The sequence below is a fragment of the Pinus tabuliformis genome, chromosome 1_1 (genome assembly GCF_031772625.1).
Source record: "Pinus tabuliformis cultivar Carrire ecotype Pingquan chromosome 1_1, CPIR1, whole genome shotgun sequence".
In the NCBI taxonomy this organism is placed as follows: domain Eukaryota; kingdom Viridiplantae; phylum Streptophyta; class Pinopsida; order Pinales; family Pinaceae; genus Pinus; species Pinus tabuliformis.
Window position 1 is genome coordinate 940167353 of NC_142297.1, and position 15521 is coordinate 940182873.

Below are 15521 nucleotides of genomic sequence, written 5' to 3' on the forward strand. Positions count from 1 at the left end.
ATTGCTACCTAATGACAGCATGTCCATACACAAAAGAAAATTGCCAGCGTCACTCTCCAAATGTAGAGGCTTATCTGAGGAAGAATACCACCTTCGCGTGAGCTGGGCATTGCCAACCATGCGAGGAGGGCCTTCAAATCATTATTTACTGTCATCATCAGTCTGTCTGGTGCATTATACAACCTCCTCCGAACTGTAAATGCCCACAACACTTGAGAATTTAACCATTTGTAAGCTCGCCTTGATGAGAACGTTTGGCAAGCCAGGTGCCCTGCAATCCTGGTTGTGACAATCATAGTTGTGACCTAATGCCTTGATCATCCCTTGCTGCGGGGGAAATGTTTTTCCCTATTCAAAATGAACATAGATTGTTAGAAATTTGATTAAAGTTCCATATCGATGGGAACTTTGACTTCTCGTATCCCTTGGTCTTGATGACTAAAGGGAAGTTATGAACAAGATTAAACAATGTTGCTTGAGAAATCTCATGAGTAACTTGTGATTTTTTTTTTGAATCGATTGAGTTGTGGTCTCATGATTAATTGATGTGACTTTTCCATCATTAACTCAACTTTGATTCTAAAAGGGATAGTACCTTTGACATATAACCTATAAATCCTCAAAATGGCACATCGCTAGAGTAATAATCCACTAATTCTAAATTTTAAAACCCTCATCTTAATAAATGTAAATAAATCCAATTAGGAGATTTGAATATTTTTGAAAAATATTTATTATTGAAAATATCAATCATTAATTTTGAGTCACCTTCAAAACTAACTTGTTTATAATTAATAAATGGCATTCCTCTAATACCAAGAGAGATTGGATTTAAATTTTATGTTATTATTTAATCATATTTATTTTATAATTTTCAAGGTTAACTTAATCAGGAATGAAAGGTGATATTTTTTTTTTCCTAAATAAAAAAGGGTTATGGATTTAATTTTAGTAATTTTTTTTATTTATTATTTTTTTAAATAATAGAAAATTTAGTACAATTTAACTATTAAATTAACTATAGAAATAATGGTTATTTATAAATACAAACTAAATCATTATTATTACTATTTAAACAAAATCTAATTATTTAAAATAATAATATATATATATATATTTTATTTGTCAAGTGGTTTGAGTTGATTAGCCATTATAACAGGTTTGACTTGTGGCTTGAGAAACCGTGACCCAAAGACATGTAACTTGTCAAAATCACTCCTGGATCATTTGGTTTGGGCCACACCAGCCTTTAACACAACTGAATTTTTACCTACTGGATTTCGAACCAATAACCTTGACATCACGAAGTGACTTAATAATACACCCATCACTCTCTATTTTTACACCCAATTTACCTAAAATATTTTTAGGTGAAAAATACACTTACTCTTATAAAATAGCAAGATACAAACATTTATTCCTTAAAAAAATAAAAAAAATCACGATATCAATGTGATAGTTTGAACAACCGCCTAATGTGATAGTTTGAACAACCGCCTAATGCTAGCGACTTAAAAAAACTGTTACTCAATGTAATAAATACACCTCATAACTATTTAACAGCACACCCTCCCCACCCATAGAAAAAGAAAAATGTGTCCAACTTTGCATGAAAGGTCCATCAGAATCAAAGACCCATCACAATCAAATCTCCTTCGAAGACCACATGTGAGTCATCCATCCTTTACTGTTTGTTCCCCTTGATGAGCGCTTCTTTCCGTCTCGCTGCCTCCCATGATAACGCTATTAATTTTTTTTAGCACATGCATGTGTTTGTTGGCCCATGCCACACGGCGTTATACAATTATCACCGATTATTTTAAATGCCAAAGTATAAGGATTATTAAATAAATTTTAATTTAAAAGACACATCAAAATAAATATTTTTACCCTTGGCCCCACGCGCTTCCTATAAGAGCAGAAGCCCGCCATTGTTCTCCCTGAGTGCGTTTTCGCTGTGGAAGAGGTTAAGCCGGTTCAATCCCCCGACCCCTTGTCAACTTTATAGAAGAATTGCGGAAGAAGATTGAAGAATTCTCAGTGGAGTTATCGTCAATAGCCGGCCGTGCCGGATGATCTGTTGTGCCCTAGTTGTTACGGTTGCCTTCAGACCCACTAATTTCTTGCTTTATTTATTCGATCGCAGTTTCAGAGATTCAGCCCATCGGACTTGATCGCGGATGCATTGGCCTGGAAAACGCATTGTTGGTCTTCAAATTAGGGGCAACTGTGAGTGGGCAAATTCGTAAAAGGTCTTGTAAATTCTTCATTTTTGGTTTTTCTTTCTGTTTTCCTTTGTCATTTTTTTGCTGAAGCCTTTGAATTTGGACTGTTGAGGGATGGGTTGATGAATTTGGGAATTTGAGGTTTTTTTTTATCTTATTTATATTGTGGATCTTTAGTTTTCACCCAGGCATTTTCTGTGCCTGGTGTTTTGGAATATTTTCTTTATATATTTTTTCTTTTCTGCTTTGTTTTCATTCATGGGTTTTGTGTTAAAAAATGGTTTTTGAACTTTTCTGAGCTGCCACTGGTCAATTCATCTGAATTCATCTCAAGGAGGGTCACGGAGGGAATTGACGTTGTGGTTTTCATGGGTTGGGTCATAATGTCGTTTGAGATTCAATACAGCTGAGAATTGTTTGCTTGTTTGCATGTTTTGCTCTTTTAGTCCATTTCCTGTGATCTCATGTGGTTGAAGAAGCTTAGCAGAACCAGATCTTCGTTTTACTCGCTGAAAAGGTCAATCGCTGATATAAGGGTTTGAACTGTGATGCTTATCTACCCCAAACTCAAGTGATTGTGATTTATCTTATCGCTGCTACTGGCATGCCACTTTAAGCAGCGTAACTTCCTTTGGTCACATTGAGAACTTTGTTGCCTCGTAAGCAGGGAGTTCGTTTGAAACCCAAGCTTCGTCAGCCCGAAATTAAAAAGGGCTGCGTGTGTCCGGGAATGCGTAGCAAACAATTTAAGATTGGAAACAAACAGTTTAACAGGAATCTCTTTTGACGGCAAAACACTTGCTTTATCATATTGCTGCTATTGGCATCCAGCTTTAAGCAGCGAAACATTGATAGAGAAGTATCTTCCCTTTAGCGACATTTAGTTGGGCTCTGAGCTTCACCCGCTCAGACTAAAAAAGTTTAATCTGCCATACTCGTCTCTCAATTCCTAGCTAGCAGATTAAGATTGGAAGTCAACCGTGAAATAGGAGTCTGACGACATAACTTGTTGGTCATAATGTTAAGAACTCGCCACTTACCTTCCAAGTATGTTCCACTTGGTGCACCTTATGATGATGCTATGCAGAAATCCTCTGGTGCCGGGTTGGATCTGTATGGCAGATTAGAGGAAATTCCAATTAGCAACGGGAGACCTGAGCAACACCCTCATTTCGGTCAGTCAAATAAAAGGAAGATAACCTATGATGTGGGTAAAAAGACAATCATAGTAAGTAAGAATGCTTATGTGGATTTAACATTGAAGCAGAAAAAGAATGCATTGAAGAATTTGAACAAGAAGACAGTAATAACAGATATTCACGGTTATATGCAACGTGTCTCAAAGAGGAAGCAGAATATTGGTCAGAAACCAGTGGCCAAGGATAAAGGTGATAATGCTGTTCGATTCTCTCAAGAACACGGAATCTTAAGAGATTCGGGCTGTGCAGATTTACAGGAGACAATATTATTGGGAAATCCCAAACAAGCTGATTATAGGCGAGATTTTGATGAGGGTTCAGATCTCAAGGGGTTTAATATGGCAAAGCAAGCCTGGCAACAAAGTAATCACATTGAAGATTATGATGAATGTTTATCCGCTGATTGCTTGAATATGAATTCACAATATACTCGCAATAGCGAAAGCCTTCTAGGTGGAGGGTATAGAAGTGACTATGATCAGGCACAGAAATCTTCACAATCCCATCAGATCTTAACTCAAAGGTTGCCATCTATATCAGATTTGCATAAAAAAATCATTGATAATCGGGTTCTGAAAAACAAATCTGATAATGTTATTCATCATGACAGTTATAGAGAAAGCTCTGAGGATTTAAATAATGGAAATTGTGGACAAAGCTCAGATGAGTTGAATGACTTTTCCTTTGATGAGTCTCAAGAAGGTTCTCTTGGAAACAAATTGGCAGGGGTTATTTTCATGTGCAATGATAGAGTAAGGACTAACTGCTTTCGTTACAAAGTGTTTGGCATGCCCTTTTCAAAGAAGAGACTTTTAGACAATGTAAAGCCAGGCACAAAATTGTTTCTTTTCGAGTATGAAGCTAGAAATCTTTGGGGCATATATGAGGCAGCATCGTTCCCTGGATTTGAACTTGAAAGTGAAGCTTTTAAAGGATCTGAAGTGGACTTTCCCTTACAGGTATGCTAGTTTCTAACCTTTTCTGGTAAAAATATTGGTTGCACGTTTATATTCTTCTAATGTTGTTCAGACAGACCAGTCATGGGGTCTGATTAAATGTTTTACGAGTCCTACAGTTTCGGAGGTGTCAACTTCTTTTCCCTTTATCTGCAAACAGAATGTTATCATCTCCTGTTTGTTTTGATCATGCTAGATGTCTACATTACTTTTATGAGTCAGAGGTGTGTATGATCTCACTGAAATCTTCAGCTATGTGCGTACTTACTATGGATACCTGCAACTTTTTCAGTTTAAGGGATTGCGTCTAGCATTTATAGCAATTTGAACAGAAATGCTTTTTTGAATTTGCATTGTCTTTCTAGAGCCTGTTAACTCTTTCTATTCTTTGAGTTTTTCTACTTTCTTCTTTACGAGAAACTGGAACAGCTCTTAAAACTATTAATATTTTTTTAATCTGAAGGAAAGATTTACCCTCTCAGATAGTTTTTCTAAAGGATACTTTCTGTTAACAAATTTGCACAAAGAGAAATTTTCTCATTCCCTTTAATAAAAAGCTCTGCAAAAATCTTAATACGACATTGTAGAAATATAATAAAAACATCATAACTGCATCCCTTCAGCTAGAAGTTTCAGCTTACTTGAGGAACTTTATCAAATTGATCAAAGGTGTCTGGAGCCTAATTCACTCACAAATGTTACACTCAAAATTTCAGTGTTACCATGTTCGTCATGTATCAGCTCCACTGTTGTGTACTCAGGAGCAAAGCACTAGTACTTAGCAGAGCCTGATGTATCTATTGTGTTTGTTGAGAAGGTTTCATCAGAGAAGTTGGGTAAAAAGCCCTTGGGATTTTTGTCTTTTCTGTTTTCCGATAGATAGATTGGTGTTCTATGGAGAACAAGTGTGACTGGTTTATAGGCATATCTGTTTTTATGTGTTCTGAGCAAAGGATAGGTATGGGACTTTGCCTTGGCAGACACGAGATAGCGGGGAGATGGGGTGAGATGCTGTAAATAAAGTGATGTTCCATTGTTGCATTGATGTGGAATTTGCTTGTTAATATGACCCTCTTTGTTGATTTGTTAATATGACCCTCTGTGCAGTAGACCTGGCTGGATGAGATAACCACAACCCTAGCTGTCTATGGTTTATTGTTTTCCCTCAGCTGCTCTTTGTTGATTTGTTTCTATTTTTTTTGAAACATTGGGCAGTTGAGTTGGCTGAATGAGAGAGAACTCAAGGATAGGCATAGTATTTAAAACTGTAACTGGTGAGGACTCTGTCCACCTATCAAACCATTTCTTGAACTGGAACTGGAAAAACCTGACTGGTCAGATCTCGGTGAACCGGTCTTTTAAAAAAATACATGAAATAATTAATTTTTAATGAACAAATTTATTGAGTCTTTTAAAAAAATACATGAAATAATTATTTTTTAATGAACACATTTATTTTTAAGATTTAAATCCATGATTCCAAACCACTAGAGAAAAAATATGCAAAGTTTGTTCATATATATACCATGGAAGGTGAATATATCAAAATGGCATCAAGTGCAATACATATTAGCAACAAAATACATAATCAACAAGGCTCTAAATGGGGCTGATCTAGCCTACAAAATAGGTTGAAATTTAAAACTTAAAAAATAAAAGTTGAAACTTGTAAGAACACAAAAAAATTAGTTACATGGACAATAATGAAATATGGATTTTTTTTAATGTTTTGGCTATCAAAATAACTTAACTCAATTAGTTACATGGACAATAATGAAATATGGATTTTTTTTTTTTAATGTTTTGGCTATCAAAAGAACTTGGTATGGTTAACAGTTTGTGTACCAAGTAGTGTGGGTTCAAGTCTCTAAAGACATGTTGGCCCTTGTGGCATTTATGAAATATTGGTTCTACTAGGTGGAATAGTGGCAGCTGTTTCTATGAAGTTACTGATCATGCCTAGTGGAATGAACTCATTACTGTTATATATATATATATATATGCGAATTTTTTTCAAGTGAAAATCCTTACCTGGAAATGAAAACTAGCTGCCTTAGCCTTTTTTTGAAGATGCTAACTCCGCTAGACAGCTCCAAAGTAGCTCCAAAACAGCTCCAAGATGACAAACATAGGCCAAACTCTCTGCTGTTACACTACACCAGCAAAAACTCCACTCTCCAAGCTCACAATGAAGCTCACAAAAGCTCCAATTGAGATGTGTGAGGCAATGAGAGGGGAGGAATGCTTTTAAAGGCTTGGAGGGGCTGTTTTTTTTTTTTTTTTTGGGGAAACACTCCTTAGTTTCCCCACAACCACTTACAGCTGCCCAAAACAACTGAATGACTTGGCTGGCGTATGATGAACTGGCTGGTTTATGGCTGAACTAGTTGGTTTATGGCTTGTTGAGCTGAGAGGCTCATTCTACAGCCCAGTATGATGTGTAATGCTGTCCGTCCGTCATCAAAATTGAATGGAAAATTTGCTCATGTCAGCCAAAATAAAACCATGAAAAAACTAAAAAAATTTAACTATACAAAACATTTAAATAATATTGGCTCATAAAAAATTTACACGTGAAGAAATTGGATCCCTCTCGGCTCATGTTAGATCCGTATTTAAGATGGATCTATGCTGGTTTAGTACCAAACTGGGGTTTGCTGTGGCCCAAACCAGGTTCATTGGTTGGGTTGACCTCTGAGCCTAATGAACTGGCTGTTTTGACCGGTTAGCAGTTCAACCCAGCTGGTTTTTAATACTATGGATAGGTAGTAGAGATAACCCACCACAATCCAAACTGTCCATGGTTCATAGTTTTCCCTCAGCTATGGACAACATTTTTGGCAATGAGCTTGTAAGATTAGTTTGGTGGGAGAACAACAGCCCATAAGTACTTTTGCCTCGGTGGCAGCTCAATTTTCTCCAGCTAGAAGTTGAGTTTTATTACTGTGGTATTGCCTCTATGCTTATACCGTTCATTTGTTCACGTCATCTTTTTATGTTCCCTATATGAGATATGTGCACAAACATGTTCTTTGCTTGGCTTACAATTCAACACGGAATGTCTTACAGTTCATTACCATAATTTCTACATCTGTTGCAGGTTAGGTTTTGTATTTACAAACAGTTTCAACCACTTCCAGAGAGGCAATTCAAAGAAGCTATCAAAGAAAACTATTTTTCTAAGAACAAGTTTAGTTTTGAGTTGGACGCAGGGCAGGTAACATTTGCCATCAAATTTTAAATATACTCTAATTTCTGTTAATACTCCTATCAAGCTTGTAGTTAAATCTGGTTAATAATTATCCTGATTTTGGTTCTATTTGAATTCGTATTGACATAAATTGGGTTCAGGTTTCCAAGTTGACTCAGTTATTTTGTTCGAGAGGCTTATTGAGTAAGCATACCATTAAAGGTCTTCCACAGTCCTCTGTTCGAAGGGGTACTGTTCCTGCCCGGCTGTATCATGAAGGAATATTGACTGACAGTGCTTGTGACAAAGCTAGCATCCAGGAAAGTAACATGTTAAGGTTAATTAGAAGAGAAAACTCCAGTGGAAATAATAGCCTGGGCCTTCATGAGTTTTCTGGATCAAGGATCTCTAACCATGAACAGAATGATTATGGATTAGGAAAGTTACCTAATTTGGAATTTGGAGATCGAGGATCTTCCATGACAAATGCTTGCTATACGACTATAAGGGGGCATGTGATGAAAGATTTAACAAAATTAAAGGGGGAACTAGTGATTGAGAATTTAACCAAATTGAACAGTGATTGGGTTGATCCTAAGATCGGTTCCAATGATGGAGGAGCATGGAATGACCATTGCTGCAATAAACTAGACACACAGCATCTCAGAGAGGAGCCATCTTGTGGTTGTGGAAGGCATCTTCATGAAGATATTTCAAAAGAGCATGGTGATGCTTTTTATTCGGGTTTGAGAGGAAATGGTTCAAGTGGAGGAATTTCTAATACAATACTACCATTTGCTATGAAGGATTCAATTCCATTAGAAGTTTGTCTACAAAAAAAGAATGGGAGATTTGAGAGACTTGTTCAGCATACAACCAGACATGTTGATAATGCTGTTGCATATGCTAGTTTGGATAATGCAGAGAAGTCCCATTCTCTGAAAAATATGAGTACCATAAATGCAGGTCATTTAAATTCTCATTATGCTCTTGAAAAGCCTTGGAAAAATGAGGCAGGACAGTTGTATGACATCAAGAAACAGCTTGAACCTGATGTATCTAGCCATCATGATATTGAATCAACAATTTCTCCAAGCCAGTGCATGTTGGACAGTGATTACCTCGATGCACTGAGGACTAAGATCAGTCCCAGCATGGTCTCAAAATGTAACAAGGAAGTCCATCCATTGTGTACCTCAAGTCGTGAATTTCTGCAGTGTCAAGTAAGTTGTAATGATGGAATGGGCGATATGGGGGATACAACTGCAGTCAAGAGGAATGTGTCTGCTATTGTAGATGAGAACGTGGATTATTCATCACCCAGGGTCATTGATAACTTAGGGAACATTAGAGTTACAGTGAAGAATGATACTGCACGGATGGATACATTGCAAAATGCAGAAATACAGAGAACACAAAAGGATGACAGGGTCAACTTAAATCAGAATCTTCTTGGTTCAGTTCCTAAATTAAAAAGCCAGCGGTTTGTGAGAATATCTGGGGTATCCAAAAAAAGCGTAAATGACCTATCTAATTCAAATTCTCTATCAAAAGCCGAAATCGGTAAAAACACTGAACAGAAGAGACTTTCTGTATGGTCCCGTCTTTCCAAACAGGTTTCTACTACAAACAGCACCAAAAAGTTTAGAAGCACAAATTTAAAAGAAACGAAGCATGGTGATAGAAGTGCTTCTGATAAAGAGGATGAACCAGATGCTCTCGTGGGAGAAGAATGCTACAGCCCTGATGAGCATGAAGATACTGAAGATACACCAAAAGCAGACTTTATCATAGACTTCAAACGAAGAAAGAACATTCATAGGTCTGAAGACGCACCAAAAGAAGACTTTGTCATAGACTTTAAACGAAGAAAGAACATTCAAGAACACTCGAAGAAAGAGACGTCAGCAGATGAAGCTGCACAAGGCACTTCCATCCAGGAAAATAACAAACAAAATAATTGTGATAGTAAAAAAAGAAGGAGGCGCCTCATCAGACCTGAGATTGTTTGCAGTGATGCTAAACTTGTTCCTCCCACTATCAATATGGTTGATACGCAACAAAATACTTCTATTTGTTCTATAGGAGAGGCTCTTGAAGCTAAAGATTAGATGCTTCATGTAGTACAATGAAGATATAGCCAGAGTCAAATTCCAACCCAGTTGCTGTGTTTGAGTGCATTGATAATGCTCCTCAATTCAGAACATTGTTGAAATTTTGGTTACTTATTTCAGCTATAAGTATTTCATCTTGCTCGTGTTCATTGTACCACTGAAAGGACATGATGGGTGCAGAATGGTGCGTCGATTTGAAATACGTTGCCAGTTATCTTTTGTTAAGGTTCCTGGGTTCTTAATTGAGCCGGTGTTCTCTTGGGTTACAAGTTTGTCCCCCTATAAAATTTGGATCAGAGGATATGATTCTCTAGCATTATGATACTGAAGAGAGTAAGAAACAGGCAATGGCGCCAGCAGAATGTGTTATTGCATGTAATAGACTGGAGTCCATTTGCTTAGTTAACTGTTCTATGTCTTAATAGAACATCTTTGCAAGTAGAATTCTGAAGTTACGACCGACGCCTGCAAGTGGACTTCTTTCTTTACGAGTTCATGCTTACTGTACAGTTTTAGTACTTAGTGGTGCGCTCTTTTAGTTGCCACCAACATCTCTAGCAGAAATTATAATTGTGTATACTCTTGACTGTGCTTTGTAATAAGCGCTGTATGGATCGGTCTTGTTTCAAAGACTATTTTGATTTAATTTGAAATTCCCGAGTACTCGTAGTTGTATTAGGCCGGTCTTCATGGGCCGATTCATCTGATTGCTATCTGTTACATTTCGTGTTGCATTATTGCAAAAATTTCTAAATATGAAAGTACGGCAAGGACGTTTTTTCAAAACGAAATCAGCATATGTTCGTAAAATTTTATGGAAATTTACCAGAAAAATGCTTAGACATAATTTTCTATGGCTTTTCCATCCTGAAGATGATGGAAATAATTTCGAGTGGGGATCCAAATGCTTCTTGCAGAGGAAGGGTTTTGCAAATGAAGGGTGTTACGCATATATTCTCTTTATCTGGTACTAAATAATGTTACCAACCATACCAAAGGTGCATGGGTTTACGTATGGCACTTCCTAATTGAGAAGTAAAGGAAAAAAGACTAAAAATATGTCCACATGAAAAATAAAACGTACATATATTGCTGCATCAGTACCGGTACAGATATGTGATCAACAAACATGGAAAAGTGCATTCATGGATTGCTATTGCTTTACATCAGTGCTGATACAGTCAAATATTGTTACTGATACTTCACAAACATGGTAATTTCGCTATGTTCATATTGTTTACTCGGAAGATAAAGTGCTCCAGGAAAGGTGCATGCATGAATTGCTTTACATCCAAAACTTTTGTTGAAAGGTTTTTCATAACATTAAAAAAAGGGATTTGAAATACCAAATAATTGTTGAAATTGGAGAGGCATGGTATGTAAATTGGGTTTCATATATCAATTTTGCGTTTAATGTCATAATCCAGTTATGGCATGATTGGAACTTTTGGGCTTCAACTTGCCTTTTGAAAGCTTCTCAGTTAGTCTCAGGAATTTTGTGTGGGGAAGATATCTGATTTTTTTTTGCCCACGAATACCATACTCTAATACATAGAATACCACACTCTAATACATAGAAATGATCTGAATTCTTCTACAAAAACATATTCCGAAACCAATCCTGAACAGATTCATCCAAACTGGGTTTATTCCAAGCAGCTTTTGGATTAAGGATCACACCTAATAAACCCACACCTGTGTTGCATAGGGACAACATATAAACAAGTAACTGGGTTTATTCCAAGCAGTTTTTGGATTAAGGATCACACCTGTGTTGCATAAGGACAACATATAAACAAGATAATCTTACAAAATGATCTGAATTCTTCTACAAAACCATATTCCGAAACCAATTCTGAACAGATTCATCCAAACTGGGTTTATTCCAAAACCAATCCCGAACAGATTCATCCAAACTGGGTTTATTCCAAGCAGCTTTTGGATTAAGGATCACACCTAATGAACCCACACCTGTGTTGCATAGGGACATCATATAAACAAGTTAGAGATGGATTCCACAAATAATTTTACAAAAGAGCACATTTGTTTGGGCCTATCCACTCTCTCTTGATACTGTTGTTACAAAAGAGCACATTTGCTAAGCCCTTTAAGACCAAGCACAAAACCTCTCCTTCATATCGGCGACAAAATGGAGTAAATAACCTACTCAAAGAGACATGTCGGCTCAGGTTCTCAAGTCGGCTAATTATGAGGTTCCAACCATTATAAATAATTCAGTGCGACCTTATTTCAACGCAAAATTCCGATCATCTTCAAGTTTGTAATTCAGTGGAAGTCTGAGTTGGAAAAATGAGTGCGAAGTCAACCTACTAACCATCGAGGAAGGGAAGAGGGAGATCGAAGTATTTGGCACTATTTTTGGGCTAGTTATCTCACACGTGTGGCTGAAAAACTAGGGTTTCTGCAGTGGTATCATAACAATCCAAAACAAGGTTATCTAAAGGTCTCCAAGTCAGCGTTATAGCTAGTCAAGTTCATTTAGAGAAGCCTCCAAATAGAGCGACGAAGGGAAGCACCTCCAAACTTGTTACACGTGTGAAATTGCAGTGATACGAACCACAAATCTGTGGAAAAGAGGGTGAAGTTTTAGGAAGCTGAGAAGTGCAGTGAAGGAAGAAGTTTGACTTGCGTTGACTTGTGTAAGGAGAAGCGGAAAAGAATTATATTATGACTTGGTCTTAGAGTGGTCATTTGTCTGTTAGGTTCGTATACCAATAGGAGTCATAATTTTGAATGACTAAAATTAAACTTTGTAGTATTGTACATACCTTTGCTTCCTGCAAATGTTTTCCATATTAAAAAAACAAAAAAATGTAAAGAGGGTATGTCCTAAAAAAATAATCAAAGGACAAAAAAAAGAAAAGATCAAAAAATGAAAATATATGAACCGCAATAGACTAGAAAAGCCATGAAAATGAGCAAGTCAGAATGCCACTACTATTTACTTTTTATGCCTAATAAAATATTGTGTGCAGCTTGTAACTCATGCCACAGTCCATGATAGTCAAAATGTTTAAACTTGACTATTTCATGTTTTCAATTTTATGTTTATAGTTAGAGAATAAAATCTGACCAAACAATGTAATCTTGGTAGATAATCAGATAGGTAGAGTAAATAAAATGAGCTCAATTGTTTAATCTGAGCCCTTGGATTATATAAGGTTAGACTTAGATAATTTATTTTGTAAAGAAAAGAAAAAGATTGATAAGGGTTTGCTAGTTTAAATGCACCCAAATAAAGTGAAAAAAATGGTAGGATAAGTAGATGGGTAAGTAATAGAAAGGTTGCAGAAATGTCTTGTGACTACATGAAAAACACTTATGATATTCTTTCCAATGCATCTTTTAAATATGCATAAGTGATACATAAATGAAAGACAATGGTTCACAACATGATTCATTTAACATCCCTATCTTTCATTTTAACTCCTACATCGTTCATTAACTTCTTCTTTCACAATAAAAATATTAATCCCAATAGTTCTTTAAGTAAAAAAAGCTCAGAGTATTTCTCTGACTTTTGGTGGGACCGGTCCCTTGGTTGATGACTTAAGAAACAAAGGTGTTAAAAATCCTTCGCAATTCATTCATCCCTCCCCCACAAAAAACCCTTTTTCTAAAGGCTGAGTCTTTTTCCTAGGGAAAACCCATAACAAACATGTTCTATGTTAAAAAACCCACCATGTAACACTTATCCTAAGTCAAGCACCCCCCTGTTCATTTCACTTCATATTAACTTTTATTAATATATATAAAATCCCCGAAAAACCCAATTTCTTGTATATATTTTATTCTTGTGTTTAAATTAACCCCATCCCTTAGTTTTATAAACTATATTACTACTCATATACCGCAAAAATATATTAATAACCCCGCTTTAGCCCTTAATCCCGCATTAAAGTGCCCCGATGAGATTAAAGGTTAAGATAATCTTATACCGCCGTGATTAGGTCCATGGGCCCCCCCGAAAACTTTATGGTTAAATCACTGCGCATATTCCATCTCCCAACCACCGTTGATCGTCCCGCCTTTACATCCAACGCCTCTCATCCATATCAGGCCGACTCGATGTCCGCCCTTTACCTGCCTGATGAGGCAGTTTTCCCCTTGGCCCCCGACACTACGTGTCAAGTGCTGAATGGAATCGGGCAGCCCCTCCCGAATACCACCTACACCACAAAAGCAGTGTGATGGATCTCCCAAACAGCGTCCCCTTTCTAATTGAAAATTGTCACTGTTCATCAAATAGTGAAACTCACCAAAATTAACCAATTTTTCTATAAAACCCTGTTTACCCCTATTCACTCTTTTCGTGCATTTAGCCTTTAAGAACTCAGAGCGTCGTTGCAACTCCTTCAAATTGTCGAATAGCTCACGAACCTTCGCAATTGCTCCACAGAAGCTGCAGAGAGTTCGACACAGTCATCCATCCATACTAGAGCCATACAGACCCCTGCAAACCGCATTCAACTACCAGTTACAGTGAAATTCCCCCAATTCTAGGTATTTAACTGCGGAAAACCCACTCAATCGTCCAATTCCAGTAAAATTATCCTCATAACACTTTAAATTAAGTGGAAAATAATCAGATTTATTTTGGTTTTCACACTTTGAACCAAAACCATCTGCAAAAGCACAGTTACCCTAAAAACTTAAAATTATCCCCAATACTCAAATTTACAAGCACTGAGTATGGCTGCCCCAATTGCTATGGATGTAAGACCCATCTCTACACCCCATTTAGACTTGGACCACCTTCCCCTAGCTGATAAAGATTTCCAGATAAAGGATACCACTATCATAAAGCTCCTGCTCAAAGTACATTGCCAAAGTAGGGACAAGTTCCTGAACCATGTTGATGAAATTGGCCTTTGGGAGTCAAATTTGCCCAAGTACCAGTCCCCCCAAGTCCACATTTTTTTTGAGATTGTACATATGTGCTATGCATGTTACGTCCTTAGTCATAGAACAATCATGTCTCATGACCAGAGGGTCCTCTTCACCATCATTGCTGAGTCTATAAATGAAATGCTACAGCTCCAAATAGGGCAAAACCTAACTCCCCTCTTATTTGGAGACCTGTTGGACTTATATCCCAAACTCATCTCTGCAAAATTGGCTCAATTGCTCCAAATCTTCATAAGAGAAGAAAAGCACATCCCTAAAGACCCCCCTCCATATGTAGCAACTATATTTTACCCTTGGGGCCGAAATATTGTAGCCATGATATCTTATGTTTTGGGTTACTCCACAAGTGAGTACATTGATGAAATTATCCTGGCTTTCATGTCCATTTATATCCTAGGACAACCTCCTGCAACCATTTTTGACTTTGCCACATTCACAACTGACAGAATGCATGAGCAGTTCACAAGAATGGGCAATGAAATGGTTTTCAAGTACTCCTCAGTGTTATACCATATGTTCTTATATTATCAATCAGAAAAGTTCCCATTCACCCTCCAAAAGCTGGACACCAAGGGTCAACTCAGGTCAGTCATTTTTTGGACCCCATTGGTCCACCAGTATCGGTCTCCATACTCTTATTCAGATTTCATTGACTTGTTTGTACATCCAATTATGACAATGTTGACTGGAAACCCTCCTCCAAGAATCAATCCAGAAATAAAGAGAGTCCTTCAATTGTCAAAGCAGACCAAAGTGGGTGACTGATACCTTTACCAGAACCACACATAAATCAGGATATATGGTTGCATGCTTGCACCATATAAGTTGCCAAGATACCTCCCCGTGTGGTTGTTTGCATTAGAATACTATAGGCAAATTATCAATGCAAATGAGATAAACTTCGTTAA

At 37.1% G+C, this 15521-nt stretch overlaps 1 protein-coding gene across 1 annotated transcript; it reads left to right on the forward strand.

The window, feature by feature from the left end:
- The first annotated feature begins 1935 nt into the window (after window positions 1-1935).
- LOC149217571 (uncharacterized) lies at window positions 1936-10362 on the forward strand. The gene is made up of 3 exons (XM_089393002.1): window positions 1936-4383; window positions 7481-7597; window positions 7732-10362. Exons 1-3 carry the CDS (start codon window positions 3244-3246, stop codon window positions 9679-9681), a joined length of 3207 nt encoding a protein of 1068 aa, XP_089249128.1. The 5' UTR covers window positions 1936-3243; the 3' UTR covers window positions 9682-10362.
- The last annotated feature ends 5159 nt before the right edge of the window (window positions 10363-15521 follow it).